The sequence below is a fragment of the Panthera leo genome, chromosome C2 (assembly GCF_018350215.1).
Source record: "Panthera leo isolate Ple1 chromosome C2, P.leo_Ple1_pat1.1, whole genome shotgun sequence".
Classification (NCBI taxonomy): domain Eukaryota; kingdom Metazoa; phylum Chordata; class Mammalia; order Carnivora; family Felidae; genus Panthera; species Panthera leo.
The window spans coordinates 131,564,956-131,591,239 of record NC_056687.1 but is presented as its reverse complement, the minus strand read 5'-3'; the positions used below and the strand labels follow the sequence as shown (position 1 = coordinate 131,591,239).

Sequence of the window (26,284 nt, the reverse complement as noted above, 5' to 3'; positions counted from 1 at the left end):
TTGCAATGTTTCCTCTAATTGAATTTTTTTTTTTTTTTTGGTGAAATATGGAACTGAATCAAGAATATTACTCAAATTTAAGGTTATATCTACTTTCTCCATTATTTACATAGACAATAATCACAAAAGAAACTTAACAGGTCTCCCATGATTCCTTACTTAGCTCAAACTAATGCCTTATCATCATCCTAGCATCTCCAATATGCCAAAGCAAATGTATATATTTGCCAGGTTTTATTCATTTTTTTATGATGTGACTTAATCAACCAAAAAAAATTTAATAGCTAAATGGATGCTTGAATGTTCTTAGCGACTTTGTGTTTAAATGTAAGATTTCAGAAAGGTGATACAACCTGTGAGAGCAATTTCTTCAGAAGCTGTGCTATGGCAGGATCCTCCGGTGGGGGGCAGTCAGGAAGAGACCCATTTCGCTTCTTTTGGCGCATGTGAAGATGTCTGAACAAGCTAGTAATATCTTTAGACCTCAAAGCATAATCAAATATAGAACGACTTACTGGATCTTTTAAAACACTGAGTAGAACAAGTTTCCTTTCAATCTATATTAGAAAAATAAAAAGAATCAACCAAAGATACAACATACATTACAGTTATTTTTATATTCAGTAAATACAACCTGTGTTAACATAGGTATTTATTTTCTAAGAAAATGGGAGATACCAACATTTGCAATTTTGCTTAGAAGAAAAAAGAATACTAATGACCTTTAAGAGCTAAGGTTTTTCTTTTCATTGTTAGCATTTGAGTATACATCTGTGCCTTTCATATTGGAAGAATAACAATATATACCCAGGATGGAAAAATTTAGAAAATGACAAAGAGCCTTTTTTCTGGATGCCAAATGTGATGACCTCCTAGATCAAAAAAGTACCCGTGGCTCACAGGTCTAACAGCCAACAGGTACTGACCAAGAAAAGAAGCTCAATCATCACAGGGGTGCCCATCAGTCATTAGGTTTCTCAGTAGCTTCAACCACTTCTAAAAAATATTACTCTCTCCACAGAGCTCATAAAATCCTTCCTTTTATTATCCCCAAGGACACCCTCCTTGTCAACACATATATAATAAAAAGGATGAGCATACTAACAGTAACCAAGAGGACTTTCTTTGGACCTATTTAACTACCTGGTAAACTAGCCAGGCGAAACCAGCATAAAATGGTATCTTTTGTCTAACTCAAATTGTAGAAAGGTAAGATTTATGAAGCATATGTATCATTAGCCTCTCAACTCCTAATCCTGGTCTCTCAGAAAATAAAACCATATATATATTTTTTATTATGAAATATGAAATATATATTTTTTCCTGAGAAAACAAAGAGAGTGATGCAGATTTCTTAAAAAACACTTAATGTCAAATTTATTTTTTAGTGTCAGATTATAATAAACCACCACTAAGTTATTACAAACGCAAGTAATTTTTAATTCCCAAGGATACTTTCTCCACACTGTTTTATAAGAGTTTAATAAACAAACTTCTAAATTTTTTATCTTAGAGAAAGCGAGCATAAGCAGGGAGAGAGGGGCAGAGGAGAATCTTAAGCAGGCTCCACACTCAGAGCAGAGCCTAAGGCAGGGCTTGAACCCTGGGATCATGACCTGAGCTAAAAACCAAGAGTAGAACACTCAAATGACTGAGCCACCCAGGTGCCCCTCACAAACTTCTAAACAGAATAACTAGTTAAAAGTAGTAAGACTCTCTAGACCTGATTTCCAAGGGAACTTCAATAAATTTTAAAAGAAAGGGGTGCCATGCTCAGCATGGAGCCTGCTTAAGATTCTCCCTCTCCCTCTTCCTCTGCTCCTCCCCCTCCCCTACTCCCATGTGTGCTCTCTGTTAGGAAGGAAGGAAGGAAGGAAGGAAGGAAGGAAGGAAGGAAGGAAGATGGATGGGGTGCCTGGCTCGCTCAGTTGGAAGAGATGCAACTCTCGATCCTGGAGTCGAGTTCAAGCCCCACATTGGGTGTGGAGATTACTTAAACTTAAAAAAATAAAAGAAATAAAAAAGGCATATTTTCTAGTAATATTACCTTATATATGTATATAAATTGCTGAGATAAAAATTAGAAATTCTACAAACTATGAAATAAAAGAATGATGACCCTCAGAAACGGATAAATCTATGAGGAAAAGGACAGAAGGCACAGCCAAGCCTCCTCATCTCCAGAAGATATCCAATGTCATTTTCTCCAACCAAAGGAAGGTACATTGGAACATAAAAGTACTAGGAGCCAGAAGCACGTGAATTTGCAAAAGGGAAACACAGTTTTACTAAAAAATTGGGTATTTCACAGTATTTTAACAAACAGAATCATATCTCAACAGTTCACTCAATTTAGATAGATATGTATTTTGATAATGAGCTTTCCAGGAAGATGAAGGGTATAACAAGCTGGGTAAAAAACTGCCTTATACAAACCAAATACCCAAAGTTTATCATCAAGTGCTATACTGGGAAGGGAGTGGGGGAGACAAGTCATTAGATTAAAAAAAAAAAAAAAAAAAGATTAAATAAGATTTTAAAAGATTAGATTTTTTAAAAAAAGAAAAAGAACAGAGAAGAAATCAGAACCAGTTAGTGGTCCAAAAAACCAAACATCCGTAAAAGGCTTTTTCCAATTTATTATACATGCTGAGTTTGGCTGAAATCAGTTATATTTTTTACAATAAAAGCAGAGGTCCATCAATATATGTTTCCACTGCATTTCCCGTTAACAGTAGATGTTTTACAATACTGCACATAAGAAAATAAAGTATGAACTAGTAGGTGCTATATTATGCATAACATGATGGATAACATAAGTCTCTTGAACTTTTCTCACCTTTAGTACTGTTTGTTCCAATAACATTAACTTACAGGAACGTGAAAATGCTGTAGCCCAATTTAAATCTTTGTAAATTTAAATAAAAATAGGACTCTCTAAACCTTTTTTTAAGGGGTGCAGTTTGGAGAGGATTGACTCCAAGTTGGAACAAGCATACCTGTATTATTGGTTGAGTAATATACGGGTTAAGGTAAGGCATCAGTTTGCAGTATACATCAGCTGTACTTATTTGATGAGCCACCACTGTGATAAATCCTACGGCACCATAGCGTATCCACAAATTGGGATGACACAGAAATGGGGCTAATAAGGAAAAGAAAAAGGTATGGATTTAAACCATGCTCATAAATTTTAGGATAAACAAATTTTCACCTTATAACACAACTAATAAAGGGATTATACCACAATGTTACTTTACTATCAGCTGCTTTCACATACTCAATTATCCTAAGGCATAAACTCAACTCAACATACTGATATTATAATATTCCCTATCATAAATATCGGCATTAATACCATAAAAGAATATAAACAGTACTACTCTGACATTCTTTTTAATGAAAAGGTTTGATCAAGTCTAATATATCTTTCATAAATTCATTCACAAGGCATTATGAGTAGAAACTAAAGGCAGAAAACATGATGCCCATCCTTAAAGAGATTAAAATATACGATTAAACCAGAGAAGTAAATGAATGTTTTCACCCCTTTTATTTTAACTATATTGTGTATTACACCTGAATATCAATGACTTCAACTAATCAAAGATTTTGAATAAAATTCAAACTTTTAAACACGTGATTTAGATAAAACTTCTAGGCGCGCCTGGGTGGCTCAGTCAGTTGAGCGTCCGACTTCGGCTCAGGTCATGATCTCACAGCTCATGAGTTCAAGCCCTGCGTTGGGTTTTGTGCTGACAGCTCAGAGCCTGGAGCCTGCCTCAGATCCTGTGTCTCCCTCTCTCTGCCCCTAACCCACTCGCATTCTGTCTCTGTCTCTCTCAAAAATAAATAAACATTAAAAAAAAATTAAAAAAAAATAAAACTTCTAAAAGCAAAAAAATATACATACACATAAAGAGGCACATATTTGTTCTGAGTATGCAGAAGCATCAGCATTGAGAGGATATTAAGTTTGTAAGAAATTTAGGGTAACAGAGAAATAACACTGTCACATGCTAATATTACTTATAGAAAAGGGGAAAGGAGAAAAAAATTTGTTCAAAGTATGTTTCCAAAGTTCTATTTCCAATTCTTTTAATTACACGTGAAGGAGGTTAGATAATTTCATAAGCACCATGCAGCCTCTGATACATCCAACAAAGAGGGGTTGGTAGTTTCCCTTTGACAACAGGCAAAATGAGGACTGGAAAAGCATTGAAAAACCTCCAAAAAGTAGCTAAACTCAAAATGACTTGGCAGGAGTTAGGCATGAGCTTGAATTATTGGTCCTAATTCTTTACATTACCTCTATTACTGTGCTCATGGTATACAAAGGGTACTTCTCTGCCTCTTGCTTTTAGTTCGGTCTTATTAACCTGCTCTGGCCAATGAGATATTACCAGATACAACACTAATAGAGGCTCGAAATGTGCTACACAGCTAAGCTTGCTGTCTCATGCTTCTGCCATCACCCAGAACATAACCTGGAAAACTGCTCCCTATCTAACATGGGCACCAGAATGAGGCAGATGGATTACTGTCACCCCAATCTGGAGATACAAAGCCTAGAGCAGAGCCACCCATACAGCCCACAGATGCATGACAGTTGACATTACTGAAGCATTTACTGAGATTCTGTGGTTGATTGCTGTATAGCGTCACTGTGTCACTAAGTAGCTAACTGATACAAAGAACCTAAAATATTCAAGAGGATTTCCTATAAAACAGTGTACTTGATCTTTTCTCTATTCCAATACATTCCAATTATCTGGGGACAAGCACAAGGGAAGGGAGTATTGATAATATCTAAGTGGGAAGAATATAGTTTTTTCAAAAACCATCAAAGAAATCATGATGCCCTCGTCACCACCATCATTCCCTTTAAGATTCACCACAACAGACTACGTATAAAAACAGAACAGAGAGATGTGTATGATTTATCATACTTTAGGTGTTTCTAAAATTCTAAAAACTGTTTTTTCTTTGAAATAGTTCAAAATGCCAACCAATGATTGCCTACTTGATTCTTCTCAGCAAGGCTTTTTTTGCCCCCCAACAGATAGTACCAAATTCATTTCCAGTTCTAAGGCAGTTCTCCATCCAAGAAGTTGTACCATATTGGGTTTATTCTATACCTAAAGACAATCATTTATTTTGATGCTAAACTAAAGACACAGAGTGTCCCATTTGTTCATCCTATGATCAATGACAAGAAACAGCAGAACCCAGAAAAATCTCTGAAAAATATGACAGGTAAAATACTGTATGATGATTTTTTTAAAAGTTGACAGACATCCATTTTTCAGAAAAATAAAATGCTACTTATAAACTATAAAGTCTCAAAAATAGTTTCCAAGTAATTAGGTAACAGAAGAAATGTATTATATGAAATTAGAACATACAAGTACATATTTATACACAGAGAATATTCATTAAAATAAGGAAGTTCAAAGTCAAAAGCCAGAAAAACTTGACCCATAAAGGTTATACCACTTTCACAGGAGAAAAAACACTGATGTGAGAATTCAGGAAATGAAAATAAGCAGGAAAATATTCCACACAGCAAGATATGCATGTTAAGACAATACATTTTCTACTTAATATTATTATGGAAACACTGCTTTCTATATCTGCCTTATACTACATGGCACTCTATAGCTTAACATTTCAATGTAATAGAGATTCTCATCATGATTGTGGTGCCAATACTCAACAATTTCTATTAAACTTATAATTATTTTTACAATAATCATCAAAAATTCAAGCCAAATTAGGGTTAAAAACTAAAAGAACAGTAATTATAGATATTAGAGTGTAAAGTAAGAAACCTACATATACTTAAATTTGTCACAATTTTTTTTAAAAAGCTACAGTCATGCCTTTATATTTTCCAGAAATTTTATGCATTTCTACTAGCTACTACCTATCGTCTCAACAGTCAAAATAAATACTAACTCCTTTGTCTTTTTTTCTGAGGATTGCCTTAAGAATAACCTATAACCGACCAATTTTGGCTTTCTATTGATTTTCCTTAGCAAAACATTCAACAGCAATTAAACATTTTATCCAAAAAAGACAATTTTCCAAGATTCCATGTCCTCTTAGGACAGAGATATCTTACACTGCTTACTTTCTTAAAATGCGATAAGAAGACTAAAAGTTCCAAATATTCTTAATTTTAGTATGTATGATGTTTATTTGTTTGCCCTTATTCTGAATTTTAAGTTGAGGGAAACAGATAAATGCTATAAAAAACCAAACATTAATTCTTTTCATTGGTTAATAAAATTATACAGTGGGGTGCCTAGGTGGCTCAGTTAGTTAAGCATCTGACATTGGCTCAGATCATGATCTCATGATTTGTGAGTTCATGCCCTGCTTCTGGTGAGCTCGAGACCCACTTCAGGTTAGCTCGTGCTCTGTTCCAAGTGAACCCTACGTGTCTCTCTCTCTCTCTCCCTCTCTCTGCCCCCTCTTGCTCTCTGCCCTCACTCACTTGTGCCATCTCTCATAAATAAATGAATGAATAAATAAATAAAATTATTAACAGTAGTAACTTGAACACTATGAATTCTTAACTGGCAATCAGTGCAATGAGAGATGTCCTAGACAATCCTGTACATTCAATTTCAACTTAACTAGTGGTCAAGTGTTCAAAAAATAAGTTGACTCTTCAGAGCAGTTAAGGACTTTATCTACATCATGTTAAACAAAACAAAACAAAAAATTTATTTTTCAAGTTAAATACTTAACTACAGATAAAAACAAAGAGATATTTCCCAAGATGGGCTAGAAGACCAAATGATCCTGTTTGTTTGCCTGCCTGTTTCTAACATATATGGGAAGCATGCATGCATAAACATGCAAACACAAGTGCTCATGCACACGCACACACACGGGCCAATAAAATTGAAAATCTGACTCTATATTTCCTAGAACTTTTACAATGCTCTATCACTTATTTCTCTTAAAACATCCTAATTTTCTCCTTCTAATTTTGGGAAACAGACACTTACCAATATCACTGGCAAATTCATAGACATGGGGTTTTTGTAGTAGCCCTAACTGGCACATACAGGTAAGGGCATTAAGAGCTTTAACAATAACAAATTCCTCAGCATCACTAAGACCTTGTTGTAACAGGGGTTTGAGAATTGAGGAGCTTTGCCAACCAACATAGGCAGCAACACCTGAAAAAGAGAAGCAACATTACATGATTATTCTACATCTGATGGTGTAGAATACTATTAAGTTAAATACCATTAAGTTAAACAATAAAACTAATGAAAACCCAAATACATTGAGCAACAATCCAGAAGAGCACATCGTACGTCCTACTCAGCACAATAAATGAAAAAGATCCACACGAAAGCAAATCACCAAGAAATGCTGGAACACCAAGGGAAAAAAAAAGATCTTATGAACTTACAGAAAGACAAACGTGTCCCCTAAAAAGGAAGGAGAAACAATGAAAACGATCTTCATGAAACAGTATTTAACAACAGAAGCTAGAACACAACAGAGCAAGACCTCCAAAGTTATGAAATAAATTTTACACTTAAACTGCCAGTAAAATAAGAGAACAAAAATAAGTTATTTTGCAACATGCAAGGAATACCCAGGTTAACTTCCCATGCAACCCTTCCTAAGAAAGTTTCTTGAGGATGTACTTCAGCAAAATAAAGAAAATGCAGAATATACAAAATGGCAGATAGAACCTAGGAATTCAAGGGGAAAAACTGATAATTGCTAGCAAGGATTCAGAAACCAATCAACCAAATTAGAACTAAAAGCCAATACATTTCAAAAATGTTATCAAAAAGAAAAATGGAATAGGACTGCCTGGGTGGCTCATTCAGTTAAGTGTCTGACTGTTGATACTGGCTCAGGTGATGATCTCATTTATGGTTTGTGGAATCAAGCCCTGTATCAGGCTCCATGCTAGCAGCACAGAGTCTGCTTGGGATTCTTTCTCTCCCCACCCCGCCCCTCCCCCACATGCTCTCTCTCTCTCTCTCTCAAAATAAACAAACATTAAAAAGAAATTTTAAAAATAGAAGAATGGAATAGATTACAAGCAACAGATAAAATTGGTAAGAAAGAAGTTTGATATTATAGACAAAGTGAAGAAGTATTACTTCTCTCAAAAAGGAAAACAAAGGAATCTGAAACTCCAGCACAAAAAATTCTTCAAGAAATCATGGTGTAAATAAAAAGTAAATTAAAATGTATAATGTCCTTAATAATCTGAAGACATAAAGGAAAATCTATTGATGACACTATAAACATTCTCAAGTGATAAAGGAGTTGTGGCATTGGAACTATGGGAAAGCAAATATAAATATAGTACATTACTTGGCTCTAAAGTCAATAAAATTTACATATTTATAATCATGTAAATTTAGCTTTGAATTTTCAGAATCAGTCTGTACAAAGCAGAAGACTTTATTCTGACTACAGAAGAAAATGTAAATATTATCAACTGTAACACTATATTTGTTAGTTGAACTGTCAACTAATAACTGGTTGAAATATCCAACCAACAAAGAAGAGACAGAAAGAAAGGGGCACTCATCTCCTTATAGTCCAAATGGGAAGAAGATCAGTAAGAAGTAGGTTTAATTATTTAAAGTTATAAAAATAGCACACGAAAAACTAAAGCACTGAAAATAGTGATCTACATCTCAAAAACAGAGGGGAAGAGGGATCAGGGCATGATATGAGTTAAATCTTCATGCGGCACAGAAAAAAATCAAGAGACAAAGTCTAAAGTCAAGAATTCTTTTCTATTTTTTTAATGTCAAAAATTCTTAAAAGCAGTATAAAAATATTAGATACAGCAATCAACAATGTGAAGATATCAAACCAAAAATAAAATCCAGAGTAGATCCCTCTGGAAAATGCAACTATTGTTTTTCATACATTACTTTACAGATTTTAAATAATTTACAAAAACCTATTTCTCCTATAATTGAAAAAGTAATTATAGAAATTTTTTCTTGGGGTGCCAGGGTGGCTCACTCAGTTTAGGGTCCAACTCTGGATTTTGGCTCAGGTCAGGATCTCATGGTTCGTGAGTTTGGGCTCCACATTAGGTTCCATGCTGACAGCACAGATCCTACTTGGGGCTGTCTTTCTCTCTCTCAAAAAATAAATAAGATTTTAAAAAAAACTTTAAAAGCTATTTTTTCTTTAATAAAAGGAAAAATACTACCTAAAATTCCAGTGAGTTATATTTAGGAACTTTATAAACTGAAATGTATAATAAGCCAAAATAACTCAAAATATTTTGAAAATTAAGACTGACATCTTGAGAACTTATCCTACCAGATACTAAAGTTGTTTATAAATATAATTAAAATAAGTATAACATTATTAAATTAAACAATTAAATTATAATTAAATAGGATATAATTAAAATATAAGTGTATGATATTGAGTACAGAAATGAGAAATCAAGGGAATAGAACAAATACCCAGAAAACTAAAACTAAAAGACATAAGCGTGCAACAGTTGATAATATAAGCTTCATAAATCAATAGGAAAGAAATGAAATGTTTAATAAATAGTGTCAGGAAAACTGATTATTTATCTGAGGAAAATTAGATTTCACCTCATACCACAGACCAAAATAAAGATTAAACTGTTAAGTGTGAAAAATAAAGCATTATAAAAAAAGATGTGCAGCCAACAGATTATTAACCTAACAAGTTACTTGGGAAAAGTATTTGCCAATGATTAAAAGTTAATGTTTTTAATATACATCTATGAAAGGTTCAAAAACATCAACAAGAAAGGCATAAAGCCATCAGGGAAAATAAATGAGCCAAAATAAATAAAAAATTAATAGAAGTACAAATGAGTAATCAACATGAGAAAATTTTTCACCTCCACTGATAAGCAAAGAAATAGATATCAAAACAAGTTATTTTAACATACAATAGGCAAAGATTAACTAAAGCTTATTCCATGCTGAAGAGTATGTAGTATGGTCAAACAATGCTGACCAGAATGGAAAATGACATAACTTTTTTTGAAAAGCTTATTAAAATGTATCAAGAGTTTAAAAAATGTATTCATATTCTTTAACCCATTAATTAATATATGTGCTGCCGAAGCGAGCACAATTTAACCCATTAATTAAAATTTCAGACTTCTATCCTGAGAAAATAAATCAGAAGTAAATATTTACGTAAAATATTATCTATATATGATGGGAAAAAATGAAAATAATTTAAATATCCAAAAGCAATAAACTTTGGTAAAACAATATGATGGAATATTTTAATCTATTAAATTATGGTTTAAAAAAATTTTAATGACATGAGAAAATGCTTAGAATATATGTTACCAGAAAAAGAATTAAGAAATAGTAAGAGTAAAAAGTAATAGAATATATACATAGTACTTATGTGCCCAGTACAATTATATGTTAATTCATTTTATCTTCACGACACATAGGTACTATTACTATTCCCATTTTACAAATAGGAAAAGTAAGGCAGAAAAGAGACTAAATGATTTCCCCCAAGAACCACAACTAATAAATGACAAAGACAGAATATGAACCCCACAGGCTGGCTCCAAAGTGCCTACTCTTACCAGGTACACAACAGTGCCTCATTACATACATAACAAAATGGCAAAAATGGGATGGAAACAGAAAAAAAAAAAACAACAAAAAAACCCTACAGGAATAAAACACCAAAACATAAACAGAGGTCATAATGGGTTGTAATATTAGAAGTGATTTGTTTCCTTCTTGGCTTCTGTATTTTCCAAATTTTCTATAGAAAGCATGTATTACTTTTATAAAATAAAAATTATTTTAAAATAAAAAAATAACATAAAGGCATGATTCAAAGCACATATGAATTGATCAACAGATGGCAGTTCTAAGCACCATCTTTTCCAGAAAGAAAAGAAATAAAAATAAGACGAAAGAAGAAGGCAAGACAGAAAGATTTGAGAAGCCAAGTATAGTAGGAACAGTTAGATGAATCCAAGATGCAAGACTGAGATGAATCTATGAACTAATACAAAACAGTAGAAAAAACCATTAACAAAACAAAACGACAACCTACTGCATGGGAAAAAATATCTGCAAATGATATATCAGGTAAGAGGTTAGTATCCAAAATATATAAAGAACTTACACAACTCAACACCAAAAAGACAAACTATCCAATTACAAAACAGGCAGAGGACCTGAAGAGACATTTTACCAAAGAAGACATACAGATGGCCAACAGATACATGAAAAGACATTCAACATCACTAAGCATCAGGGAAATTCAAACCAAAACCACAATGAGCTCTCACCTTACACCTGTCAAAATGGTCAGAATCAAAAAGACAAGAAAACAACAAGTATTGGTAAGGATGTGAAAAAAAAGGAATCCTTGTGCACTGTTGGTGGAAATGTAAATTGGTGCAGCCACTGCAGAACCCAGTATAGAGGTTTTTTAAAAAGTTAAAAAGAGAAATACTATATGATCCAGTAATTCCACTACTGGGTAGTTACCTAAAGAAACTAAAAACACTAACTTGAAAAGATATATGCATCCCTGTCTTTATTGCAGCATTATTTACAACAGCCAAGATATGGAAGCAACCCAAGTGTCTGTCAATAGATAAACAGATAAAGGGTGGTGTGTGTGTGTGTGTATGTACGTATGTATGTATGTGTGTGTACAAATATATGTGTGTATATATATATATACATGTAAATATATATGTGTGTGTGTGTATATATATAAGGCAAAAACGAGAGGCAAAAAAGAATATATATATATATATACACACACACACCCATACATACACACAATGGACTATGACTCAGCCACAAAAAAGAATGAGATAGTGTCATTTGCAACAACATGGAAGACTAGAGGGTATCAAGCTAAATAAGTCAGAGAAAGACAAATACCATATGATTTGACTAATATGTGGAATCCAAAAAACAAACTAAAAAACAAATAAGAAGCAGAAACAGGCCCATAAATACAGAGAACAAACTCATGGTTGCTAGAGGCGATGTAGGATGGGGTAATGGGTAAATGGGTGAAGGGCAGTGGGAGATACAGGCTTCCAGTTATGAATGAACAAGTCACTGGGATAAAAGGTACAGTATAGGGCATATAGTCAACGTATGGTACAGATGTAACTACACACACACACACACACACACACACACACACACACACACAATTTTATAACTGACCAAATATAAAATTGAAAAGGTCAGTACAAATGGGTAGAAAGTGATCAGTTATTATTCAAAAAGAAAAATATTAAATCTTGGATCAAACATGACAATCTATTCAACATAAGTAAGGTCCATTTTTTTTCCTAACTTTGAATCTAAATGTAATTGGAGCCATGTAGGTCTAATACAAAATGTCTCTCTTCTGCAGATAAATCTAAAAATCAAAAATTGTAGACTTTGAAAAAAGTGAAAAAAAACTACATAATTTTTCATACATTTTCAGTTTACACAAAGCATAGCATGCAAGCTTTAATTTTTTTCCTAATTAAACTGACTTTCAGGGCACCTGGGTGGCTCAGTCAGCAAAGCATCAGACTTCGGTTCAGGTCATGATCTCATGGTTTGTGAGTTCAAACCCTATGTCAGGCTCTGTGCTGACAGCTCAGAGCCTGGAGCCTGCTTTAGATTCTGTGTCTCCCTCTGCCTCCCCGCTTATGCTTGCTCTCTCTCTCTCAAAAATAAACTTTTAAAAATAAATAAATAAATAAATTGGTTTTTTTAATTGATATTCAATCATACTTGTATCTTAACTTATTTTCGGATTGCAACAGTTATTTTCTAATGCACGTTTACTGTAAAAAAACTTGATAAATACAGAAAACATAAAGAAAATATTCACCTACAATCCCAGCCTCAGAGATAATTACTATACAAATCTTAGTATATTCCAGACCTCTTTATAAACATATGATTTGTTATTGTTACCTTCTAGAACCTACTTCAGTCACTTTAATAGTATTTCAATGGTACTTTCCCAGTCATTATTCTTTTATTTATTATTATTTTTGAGAGAGAGAGAGAGAGAGAGAAAGAGAACATACATACAAGCAGGGGAGGGGCAGAGAGGAAGGGGGAGAGGAAGGGGAACAGATGATCCAAAGCAGGCTCCGCACCAACAGGCTGACATCAGCAAGCCCAATACAGGGCTCGAACCCATGAACCATGAGATCATGACCTGAGTTGAAGTGGGACATTCAACCGACTGAGCCACCCAAATATTCTTTTAAAACAGTTTTTAATAACCACATAGTATTCCTTCATATGAACATATCACAGTTCAATTAACCAATCCCTTGATCGGCTAAGACTTTCATTATCCAAAAGCAGCATAAAGACAGACACACTAGGAGCTCATCTCATTATTAATGAAATTTGGTAGTATTGTCACCTATCTCTCAGACCTCATGGAAGTACTGTTTGAGAGAATAATTCAAAATCTTAAAGATGTATTTTAAAACAAATGGAAAAACATACCAACTATGCTATCAAAAAAAGCTCCACGCAGATGCCAATCATTCTTATCATTTAGGAAAGTGATCATGTGCGACAATAAAACATCATTGGCTTTCTGACGTCCAAAGAATACGCACAGCCGTGTTATTCCATTTTCCATTAAGGTTTGTTTCACAATATTTTCAGGGTCACTTAGCAAAGTGACAACTTTCTGCTGGACCATTTCATGTAAGGCTTGCAGCTCTAAAAAAAAAAAAAAAAAAAAAGTAAAGATAGGATTCATTTTTTTCCCCCAAGATACAGACCTAGTCTTCTTTCTTACTCCTTGGAGAAACAGAACGATTAACAGAAGCCACCATAAAAAGTCTATAATCACTATATGTTTCCACTATTCAAAGCTCTGAAGGATAGATGGGAAACCGAAATATAAACTGAAGAACAACATCTGATAAGCAGATGCCACAAGCACGGTTACCATCTCACTAATGAAACATGCCTATTTTTAAGGCTCAAGGAGAAAACTATGGGAAAGCATGAAAAAGATCATACTGCCACCAATAAAGTTAACTTAACCAAGGACTTCCAAATACCAGACTGGTTAAGGATATAATCTGATGGTACAAATTAATACTTTTAGAAGCATTTTTAAGGTCAGTTTATTTATTTTAGAAAGCAGAAAATACACTGCAAATCCTGCCAAGGCTTTACATGATCTGGCCACCACCTTCTTCTCCAACTCACCCTCCCCCTTTTCCTTTTCTTCTAAAATGTAAGCTCAACAAGAGGATCTTTTCTGTCTTATTCACCACTGTGTATTTCTAGTGTTTAGAGCAAGCACACAATTGCCTGATACACAATTTCCTGATGTAGAGCTTATAGTTTAACAATTATCCCTTAGCTAAATGAATGAGGATAGAGGCCACTCCTGGTGCAGCTAAGGGATGTGGTGGTCTGATATGCAAAATACTATGTTCACATTAAGACAAACTTTAGATTAACTCCCAAAAAGGTTTAACACCTAACTCCCTTATCTATAAAGGCCCAATTACAGGGTTATAGAATGTAGGACAGTATTATTTTCTAAGTAATTCCATGAAAAAAGTGGAGATTTCCTTTCTGATACACCTTCTGTAAGTTCAAAATTATTCCATTGCCTTCAACTGCAGATAATATATGCTGTCTAAAAATGACGCCATTCTAACAAGCAACAGAGCCATTACCATCATCTATAGCATAAAAACCTCAAAACTCGATTTCTCTAGCTTTTGTGAACCAGAAACATACTAGAACTAAGTGTATTATTTTACTTCTAAATCTTTAACTCAATAAACATTAACTAAAAGCCTGCTAAAAGCTGTATGTATATAAAGAACTTAAGACGAACTTTGACCTCAAAGAGTTTACCATCACATCTGTTCATTTAAAGTAAAAGATGTGGGTTTTGATACACAAATCAGAGATAGTATGACATAAACACATAAACACAGTTCATGATTTGAGAATACTCAAGGTATGCTAACATACAGAGAAAAGGTTTAAATTCTTTAGCTATGATGTTTTCAATGTTTTTCTTTCATCTTTTAAGAATTATACGATTCGGCTAGTTTTACCATTGACACAAATCAATTGTAGCTGAAAAACAACAAACTGATCATTTTCTGGTTAGATAACAGTGTATGAGAATAGGACAATCAGACACCAGGGATCTTTGCCACCTACATGTATGGTATTCTTTCACCTTACATGAAAATTATGATAGTTTCTTACAACTCCACATTAGTAATTCATTATAAATAAGAAGTCTGGAAAAGAAAGTCATACTACCTGTGTCATAATTTCCATTGGGATGTGTAACTTCATCTATTTCTTCACTATTCGGGTCATTTTCCATATTGAGATTTTTTAACTGTACTAATTCCAGGAATCTCAAAGCTGTTTCTGCCAGCAGAGCTATGTTTTCTACATTAAGAGAGAAATTTATTATTATAATCTCAAATCCTTATAATGTTTAACTTTTCCTTCCTGTCTTGATATAAGTAAAAATCATAAAACTCCTCTCCCTTCCATTTTTTATTTATGCCTGTGCCCCCATCCTTCTTCCTCTTCCAATTTTGTGCCTTTTTTTTTTTTTTTTTTTTTTTTAAGTAGGCTCCAGGCCCAGCGTAGAGCCCAACACAGGGCTTGAACTCACAACCCTGAGATCAAGACCTGAGCTGAGATCAAGAGTCAGATGTTTAACCGAATGAGCCACCACCCAGGTGCCCCCATTTCTGTGCTTAACATATGATCACACCAACCAACAACTGCACTCTCTTCTTTCTTAGCAGTAAATGCCACTGAACATAAAGCTTAACTATCTTATTCAATTCTTCCTTAATTTTTAACATTACTACAAGCAAGGTGCATCTCACAAGAGTTGACATTGTAAGTGTGTCAAATGCAGTGATCACCCTCATCTTAGAGTCCCGCTCCCCACCCCCACCAGGTTAAACATTGTTCTGAATAGAACAAAAATTTACCTCTAAATACCCAAGATGTGAATACCGTGCAATGCCTAAAGATAGGAGAATCTGGGCCATTACCCTAAAGATGGGAGAATCTGGGTCATCCTCTGATAAAATGTCAAAATCCTAGATGAAATGTCCCCACTTTAATAAATGTATCTTTATTAGGAAAAGTCTCTTACTTTCCTAGGCACTTCTAAAACCTTAGTATATCTATGCCTATTTCCCCATCTAAGACACAACACACTTCAAAGTTCACACAAAATACAAATCTATACCACTTCTGAATTTTAAAAGAATACTGTGAAAGAAATTCAAAAATTTATTTAAAAATTTTATAATTACTGACATGTGTGGTTTAATTATATTTGCCCATTCAAGTTCAAATAGATTTCTGGCTCTACTGGAAAAAAAAAAAAAAAAAAAGGCAATTTTATCATGTACTAAGCCATGATGAAGGAACACTGCAAGGTACCAGCACTGACCCTGGGTTACCATGGACTCCCACTATAAAGAACCAGAAGACCAAAGAAAAGCAGAGCTGCTTCACAATCAAGGTACAGACCAGCAGCTCTGAGAACTGAGAAGGAATGAGGCCAGATACATTTAGGTCATATTATTTAGCCTCTTCCATTCCCAATTTCCTCACTTGTAAAATGAAAGTAATATAACATCTATTGTTCAAGGTGGTTGCAAGGGTTAGTTGCAAGAGATATATAAATCTTAGACTCTTAAAACCCATGTATCTTAGAATCTGGACTCTACCTTAAAATCTATATATCTCTTGCAACCAATCCTTGCAACCTTGAGCAGTAGATGCTCTGACACACAGGGTTTTTAGTAAATAGTAACTATTATTTTTATGCTATCACTATTAGTAACTGACTGTCACTATGTTAATATAGCACCTACACATCAGAACCTTAACTATTTAACACAACTGAGAACAAACTAAGACCAACAGTAGGTCACAAAATGCTAAAGAAAGATATAACTTGTTTTTAAAACTTATACATTTTTATTTAATTCTATCTAGTTCAATTATTTATATTTGCAAAATGAATTATAAATACGCTTTGTTACAAATGATAAACTAAAATATATGTATATTAAAGAAATTCTGCATTTTTTTAGGCCTGACATGTATACCCATACAGCTATGGAAACCAGAAACCATAAATAATAGGCAATGGATAAATATAAATAAAAATATACGTATAGGAAAAAAAAACTCAACAAACACCAATCACTTTGTGGATGTGCCTAGAGATAAGGCCAGAGTCCAAAGACCATTTTTCATATCTTCCATTAAGATAATGACAGGCTAAGACTACAATTAATAAACCTAGTATCTTTCAAAAAAAGTAACAGTATCATCACCACATATTATGTACTATTTACAAAGACCAAAACAGAATCCCTGATTTCCAGCAGATATTAGAAATAAACTACAAATTATGTTAATGTTTCAGAGACATATTCCACTCAAAAAAAAAGTATGCAAAATTAATCTGGGGAGCTAAAGACATCAATCTGTATCACTTGATTTTATGAGTAAGAATTACAAGTAAAACAGGTGGGTGTGTGGGGCGCCTAGGTGGCTCAGTCGGTTGAGCATCAGACTTTGGCTCAGGTCATGATCTCGCAGTGAGTTCAAGCCCTGCACTGGGCTCTGTGCTGACAGCTCAGAGCCTGGGACCTGCTTCAAATTCTGTGTCTCCCTCTCTCTATCCCTCCCCCGCCATGCTCTCTCTCAAAAATAAAATAAACATTACAAAAAATTTAAAAAAAAACAACCATGTGGGAGTGTTATAACCTCATCACAAAGAAGTCACACCCTTAATTAAGCACTATAGTAAAGGACCTTAAAATTCAGTAACAGGCTAAGTTCTTTCAACATCAAATTATCCAGCAAAATTTGTCTTTTGCAACAGCAATAGACCTGTATCCTAAAGCTGATATTCAAACTAGCAGATCTGTTCAGAGAAATTTTATAAAGGCCTAAAGACACTAGATCAGAGCACATACTTGTAAACATTAGTCTTACTCCAAATTAAATGTAGTATACCCAGTAAAATCGTAAGATTCTGCATTATATACTTTCACTTGATAATTCTGATCAAAAAAGAATACACACAAAAGTTGAGTCCCAGGAAGAGATCAGCTATAAAAATTATTACACTGTACACAAACAGTTCAAGGACCACAATGCACCCTTGGAATTCCCAAAGAAATCAGAGAAATAAGACGTATTAGAGTCACTAACTTCAAAAACATGAGTGGCTATTTCTTGGACAATAAACTCTTACCAGCATAGGCTAGTCTAACAATAGTAGCATCATCTTGGGCTAAGTGGGCTATGCCTGGCAGAATATATTCCGGATAGATATTGACATCATTTCGAGGAACCTCTTTGACAAGGGCAAGAACTTTGGTCAATGTCCTCAAGGCTTCAGCCCTCACTCTAGGAACAGAGTCATTGCTAAAATGCAAAAGATATGGAGTAATACGGTCCAAAAGAATTTCTACACTTAATCTTGGGGCCAAATGGAGAATAAGTTCCAAAGCAGCAAGTTTGGAATCGCAGTATTTAAGGGTCTGCAGACAGGATGTTATAACAGACACCAAGATAACCAGCCCATTTTCCTTAGGCTCTCCTTCTGCTTTTTCCGGCAGATCATGTCCACAGAGATTATGAATAATGTTGCCCAAATCCTTCCGTATAACCAGAATGCGCTCATCGGCAGAAAGAAATGTTTCCTTGGCAAACTGGGCCATGTAGGGCTGAAGGAAAGTGTAAAATATTTCAGGAAAGGCATTGCCACGCTGCTGCTTTAGGTAATCTTCTGCCCCTAAACGTTTATCTGGCTCACGATGAATCATCTGAGTTACCTACACCAAGGAGAGAAAAGGAGTAAAAAACAGATTTGAGAACAGCAGATTAAATCAGATGACAGCTACAAGGGCAACTTACACATGACATAAAGGATTTGATTTCTGAGGTAATTCAGGCTCTTCACCATCTTTGCCTTTCAAACTACTTTCAGAACCTGACTGTAATATATGATCTACAACCATCCTACCAAGCAACAGGAAACTATGTAGTAATGTATTACAGATGGCCCAGACACACAGAGGAGATATACCCTGTTCAGCATTCCCTGTTTATTAAGACAGGGAAGTAATACATTGGTGCCCACAACTCAAGGATTCTTAAAACATTTCTGAGCAGGAAATACCACTGAGAATCTGAGAAAAACAATGGGTTTTTCTCTAGAAAAAAAAATGTATACACAATATTTTTACATACAAAATTATACACAATCTGAAAAGAATAAAAGAACCACTAAAATCTATTTACATATCAGAATTCTGATTTAAAGTCTTAATACCACAAGTCCAAGGGAATATATGGTTTCAGTGTAGCTCTAGACTCTGGTCAAAAAGGGAATAAGTGATTCAAACTTTTCAAGCAATATAAAAAAGCTGTTAAATCCTACAAACACGGGAAATGATATACCTAACTTGAGCTTATCATATGTTTTCTGGTGTCTTAGAGAAATAACTTTCTCTCAGTATACAGAGAGCACAGTTTTATTTTTCCTAGACCCTCATAGTCAGGCATTATTTAAATGCTCAAAATACCATAAAAATATATCTAGTTATTTGAGCTTTCTGTTTCTTTGTAAATAGGAACCTAGCATTGAACTTGCAGGGAATCAAATGCACTATAAATATTAGGAAAAGTGACTTGACAGAATTCCTTTCACATTCAGATTAAGCCTTAAAGATTAGCCAAATTCACTCCTTTCAGAGTTAAGAAAACACAGGCCCAAATTCAGGAAGTCACTTAGCCAATGTAACATGACAGATGAGTGACGTAAGCAGTTTTCACTGAAAATGAGCTAAACTGGCTTCCTTTAAAACATCTTATTTTTCATACTTGCCATTTGTAAGAGAAATTAAAATGTATTCTATATCCCCTACCTTACTATAGAATATTTTAAATATACTATGAACTTTCCATGACCAAGAGTCATCATCACAAGCCTCAGTTACTGTACTGATGTAATAAAGATCCCCTCAAACAGTTAAGGTGGATAAACGGTTTATGTAATCTCCCACAGAAGTCCTATCTGTTCTGCTATACTAAGTAGTGATTCTATAGCTTTACCTTCCAGAACAGCCTTGAGGGTCAAGGGAGGCATACCAAGCTAGGTGCTTCTATATGAAATGGCGTTATCCTACTGCATTATATTCAAGTTGATGTTTCCTGTCTCTTTCATTTTAGATATATGCCTTCTTCATTTCTTACTAGCAAGTTCTATCCTAGACAACATCTCTAACCCCCAGGCACCTCCTTCCAAATCTATCCAAAGCAGAGCTATAGACGTGTGTGTATGTATAAAATTATGTGTGTTTATATACATATGAAATTAGCCACGTGAGCTCTGGGGCACCTGGGTGGCTCAATCGGTTAGGCATCTGACTCAGTTTCGGCTCAGGTCATGATCTCACAGTTTCATGAGTTCGAGCCCCACCTCAGGCTCTGTGCTGGCAGCATTGAGCCTGCTTGGGATTCCCTCTCTCCCCCTCTCTCTCTGCCTCTCCCCACTTGCTCTGTTTCTGACTCTCTCAAAATAAATAAATAAACTTTAAAATAAATAAAATTAAATTAAGATAAGATAAGATAAAATAAAATAAAATAAAATAAAATAAAATAAAATAAAATAAAAGCCAAATGAGCTCTATGCCTAAAAAAGAGAAAAATATTATACATTTCCCCCTAACAAACAAAAATAGGCTGTTTGGCAGGGGCGCCTGGGTGGCTCAGTTGGTTAAACATCCACCTTTGGTTCAGGTCATGATCTCAAAGTCCGTGAGTTCGAGCCCCGCACCGGGCTCTGTGCTGACAGCTCAGAGCCTAGAGCCTGCTTTGGATTCTGTGTTTCCCTCTCTCTCTCTACCCTTCCCTCGCTTGTGTTCTCTCTCACTCTCAAAAACAAAGAAACATTAAAAAAAAAAAAAAATAGGCTATTCATAATAGTCTATGCTTTATTGCTTTGCTCCAAATTCATAAAACTCCAGAGAGCTATCTAATGCAAAAGTGAGAACATAATTCTATTACAACTTAATGGAGAATACTTGTTGCATAGTTACCAATTCTCTGATACTGCGATCTTCAATTTTATTTAGTACTTGTTCCGGGAAAAATTGTCCATTTCTGTAAGCCAGAAGTTGAGAAAGATCAAACAGCGGTACACCTTCTGTAAAAAGCTCAGCTATAACACAACCTGAAAAACAGCAGATACAATTCCATTAAAAATGCAATGCAAGATATCTGTAATATAGATCAAGAATTCAGAATATTTGTAAAACTCAAAATGCAAAACTCAAAGTAAACTGAATTAAAAATTTTAATGCAATATACAACCATAGTCAAGTAAGACAGGGAAAATGTCTACTGCCTGGTATCAGTTCTAAAAGTTTCAAGTCAAAAGAAGCCCACAGAATTTTTCTCGGCCTTAAAAAAAATAAAATAAAATTACTTCCTAGCTCTCTCATTTAAAATGAATACGTTGGTATATTATACACACATATACTTAGAGACAGAGTACAAGCCACAAGGAGTACAATGTTTTTTTAAAGTATGGACTTGCAGACATTAAGTTCAGAAGGAACTGAGAAGTCATATCTGACCACTCATTTTTTCACCTCAAACAAAAAGTTATTAAGTGTCTGCTATACACTAGCAGTGCATATAACAGATAAAATCCTTGCCCTCATGAAGCTTTCATTCTAGGAAGAGAGACATAAAATAAACTAGTGAACAGACATGAGAAGAGTGCTACAAAGTACAGCTCCAAGACTAGAGAGGGAGAAAGAGAACCCAATCATTTTGCACTTACATAATCTTCAAACAAGTAATAAAAAAAAAAAATGTATCTATATTCCCAAAAGGACAAAGCAGTTTCACTGAATCATATGACTGCATTTCACGAGCCTGAAAGATATCCTTAAATAACCTTAGCTCACAAACTCTGCATTTGCTGGTCCCTCTGCCTGGAATGCTACTCCCCCAAAAATCCACCTGGCTTACACCTCCTCTTCCTTCAGATCTCTCATCAAATGTCATTTAGGAGATTAGCAGTACATAAACTACCCCATACTTCTTGCCTGACACGTTCCCTTTTCCCTTTCCCTGTTTCTCCCCACAGTACCAACTGATAAATTAAATATATTACTTATTTATTTTCTTTATTGTCTGTATACCCACTAGAATGTAAACTCCATGAGGAAGGGATTTTTGTCTATTTTGCTCACTTAAAAATTTCCAGGAACTAAAACAGTTCCTGATACATAATAAACACTCAATAGATTTCTAATTTTTTCCTGTACAGTGTCAAGATTCAGAATAAAAGACTTAAAATAGCTATTAAAAACACCATAAGCAAGAAGGAAAATAGAAGACCAGACCAACACTAACAAACCAATGGGATCTAACACAGACATCAAAAGAATATCTCACAACAGCAGAATACAAATTCTTCTCAGGGACACATGGAAGTGTGTCTAATCTAGTCCAGATTAGACTATATGCTAGGTCATAAAACAAGCCTCAGTAAGTTTTAAAGGACTGAAATCATACAAATCATGTCCTTCAAATGACAATGGAATGAGATAAAAAACCAGTAACAGAAGAAAGCTTGAAAAATTCAAAGCTTTGTAGAAATTAACACATTCCTAAATAACCAATGAATCAAAGGGAAATTAGAAAAATACTTTGGATTAATGAAAATGAAAACACAACATAAACATATAGAATGAAATTAACAACTCAGTAAAGAACAGATGTTGGTGAGGATGCGGAGAAAGGGGAACTCTTTTGCACTGCTGGTAGGAATGCAAACTGGTGCAGCCACTCTGGAAAACAGTATGGAGGTTCCTCAAAAAAGTTAAAAACATTAATTTTTTAATTAATTACAATTGAATTACTAGATATTTACCCAAAAGATTAAAAAATGCTGATTCAAAGAGGCACATGCACCCCAAAGTTTATAGCAGTGCTATCAACAATAGCCAAATATGGACAGAACCCAAATGTCCACTGGATAAAGAAGATGTGGTGTGTATATTTATACACACACACACACACACACCCAATGGAATACTACTTGATCAAAAAGAATGAAATCTTGCCATTTGCACAACGTGGATGGAACTACAGAGTATTATACTAAGCAAAATAAACCAGTCAGAGAAAGACAGGTGTCATATGATTTCACTCATGTGGAATTTGAGAAACAACAGATGAACATAGAGGAAGGGAAGGTAAAATAAGATAAAAACAGAGGGAGGCAAACCATAAGAGACTCTTAAATACAGAGAACAAATTGAAGGTTGCTGGAGGGGAGGTGGGTGGGGGGATGGGCTAAATGGGTGATGGGCATTAAGGAGGGCATTTTTTGAGATGAGCACCAGGTATCATATGTAAGAGATGAATCACTGGGTTCTACTCCTGAAGCCAAGACTACACTGTATGTTAACTAACTTAAATTCAAAAAAAAAAAAAAAAAAAAAAACCATAAAGGATGCAATAAAACAGTATTTAGAGGAAATATGCAGCTATAAACACCTATGGTAAAAAAGACAGCAAAACAATAACCTAACCTTAAGAAACAAGAAAATTAAACTAACCAAAGCAAACAGAAGGAAAGGAATAATAAATACTTTGGCACAGAAATTTGTGAAACAGAGAATAAAAAACAATGGAGAACACCAACAAAGTCAAAGGTTGGTGCTTTGAAAAGCTCAACAAAATTGACAAACTCTTACAAAGAAGACTAATATCTCAAACTACTAAAATCAGGCAAAAAAAAAGGGGGGGGAAACATACTACCAACCTTACAGAAATGAAAAAGAACTATATTTTGAACAACTATATGCCAACAAATTAGATAACCTAAATTAAATGGACAGATTCCTGGAAAGATACAGATTATCAAAGCTGACTCAAAAAGAAACAGAAAATCTGAATAGACCTTCCAGTCAAGAAATTGAATTAATAATAAACTTTCCACAAAAGAAAAGCCTCAGACAAGATGCCTTAAAAGAGGCTTCACGGTCTGTCAAATATTAAAATTCTTACCCATTCTTGACAAATTGTCCCCCCAAAAACAGGAGAAGAGGGAACACTTCTCAATACAGAATTACCCTGGTACCAAACCAAAGACATCACAAGAAAAGAACACTATAGACCACTATTTCCAATGAATACAGACACAAAAATCCCCCCCAAAATGCTAACAAGTCCATACCAATAATAAAAAAAGGAAAGGAAAGAGAAGACACCTGAGCATGTTAGAATGCTGAGAGCCTACTGGTAAATGTGAAGGAAGTGCTGGAGTTGGAAAATCATCATTTGCAACCGTCAAGTAAAGACAGGATCAGGCAAGCATCATCAATAGATGCCAAATCAAGAAGTTGTGATGACTGGCAGTGTATTTGCATGGTCTTAAAAGTTTCTTCCCACAGGCTGCTTATTAGTTGCAAGGGACTAAAAAAAACAAAAAACAAAAAAAACAGAAAGTAGCAATAGAGGGGAAAATCAGGCAAGACCTTGACCAGGTGATCAAAATTAACATCACCAACAAACACCATTTGCCCCTTGATGTGATACTGTGAGATGCATCATCACATATATAGTATACTACTGAGAATGAATAACCTCAATCTATTCAAAAGGAAAAATCACACAAACCCCAAATGAGGTACATTCTATTAAAAAACAAAGAGGTGGAGGTGCATGAGTGCACACAACCACACACACACACACACACACACACACACACACACACACACAAAATGCAGGTAAAAGCCAGTGAAAACTGAATAAGGCCTGTATCTAGTTAGCAGTAATGCTCCAATGTCAGTTTCGGATTTTGATGTGGCACTACAGTCATATATGGTATCACTAGTGGGGGAAGCTGGGAGAAGCAATTCTTCACTATTTTTGCAACTTCTATTGTTTAAGATAAAAAGTATAAAAATAATTTTTAAAAATTTAAGAGGAGATGTATTCTTCAAAAAATGTCAATGTCATGCTGACAAAAAAAAGGCTGTGCAAATGTTCCACACTGGAGTGACTGGGTGCCTCAGTCAGTTAAGTGTCCAACTCTTGATTTTGGCTCAGGTCATGATCTCAGAGTCCCACATCAGGCTCCGCCCTGACAGTGCAAAGCCTGCTTGAGATTCTCTCTCTCCATCTCTCTCTCTCAAAATAAACAAACATTAAAAAAAAAAAAAAAAATGGTCCACATCAAAAAAGAAGCTAAAGAAACATGGCAACTAAATACAATACCAAACCCTAGACTGGGTCCTGTCTTGGAGCAGTTAAAATTCTATAAGGGACAATACTGGGTCAAAAACAAAATCAGAATTAAAAAATTAGAATTAAAACTGTAAATTATTTATCAATGTTAAATTTGCTGCAGTTCATAACTGCAACACACAATTACATAAGCGTTGTGTTAGGAAACTAGTATCTTAGGAAATACATACTGAAGTATCTAGAGGTAAAGGGCCATGATGTACAGAACTTAGGAAAAAAATCATGGGGGGTGGGGCGGGGCAGGAGTGCAAAAATAATGTACAAGTAATAAAGCAAGCGGAGCAAAATGTTAACAAATGAATCTGGGGATTCTATGTACTATTTTTATTTTTTCAAGTTTTTCAAGTTTGTAAGTTTGAAATAATTTCCAAATAGTCAGAAAGAGAAAGAAACATAGCTATGTTTCACTATTTACAACTGAATTGTGTCTCCCCACACCCCAAAATTCATATATTTAAGCCCTAACACCCAGTACCTGAACCTAACTAAATACAGGTGATAGGGCCTTTAAAGAGGTAATTGAAGTTAAATGATGGGGCTCTAGTCATTTTGACTGGTGTCCTTATAAGATGTACCAGGGAAGAGTCCATATGAGTACACAGTGAGAATGTAGCCATCTGCAACACGGGAGAGTGGCTTCAGGAGAAATCAATCCTGCTGGCACCTTGATCTTGGACTTCCAGCCTCCAGCGCTGGAACAAAATAAACTCTTGTTTAAGCTACAAAGGCTGGGGTATTTTGTCATGACAGCCCCAGCAGACTAATACAGAGTTGAATACAGGACTTTTTTCTTGCAATTTGTAGAACGTTGTTCGGAATAGGTGTTATTAGGTGGTATTTCCCTATGGAACAAATTGTTCAAGGTGTTTTTATCAACACTAAGT

General features: G+C 34.7%; 1 protein-coding gene across 6 annotated transcripts in view; it reads right to left on the bottom strand.

Moving 5' to 3' along the window:
• PIK3R4 (phosphoinositide-3-kinase regulatory subunit 4) overlaps positions 1 to 26,284 on the bottom strand; it is a 201,913-nt gene that overhangs the window by 43,103 nt on the left and 132,526 nt on the right. For all 6 annotated transcript variants that reach the window (XM_042954473.1, XM_042954474.1, XM_042954476.1 and 3 more), the window contains 7 exons: positions 21,170 to 21,303; positions 18,319 to 18,901; positions 15,330 to 15,464; positions 13,527 to 13,748; positions 7,020 to 7,193; positions 3,000 to 3,145; positions 354 to 557 (listed from right to left, as the gene is read on the bottom strand). In XM_042954473.1, the coding sequence (XP_042810407.1) occupies positions 354 to 557; positions 3,000 to 3,145; positions 7,020 to 7,193; positions 13,527 to 13,748; positions 15,330 to 15,464; positions 18,319 to 18,901; positions 21,170 to 21,303 (1,598 nt within the window). The remainder of the gene's footprint in view (positions 1 to 353; positions 558 to 2,999; positions 3,146 to 7,019; positions 7,194 to 13,526; positions 13,749 to 15,329; positions 15,465 to 18,318; positions 18,902 to 21,169; positions 21,304 to 26,284) is intronic.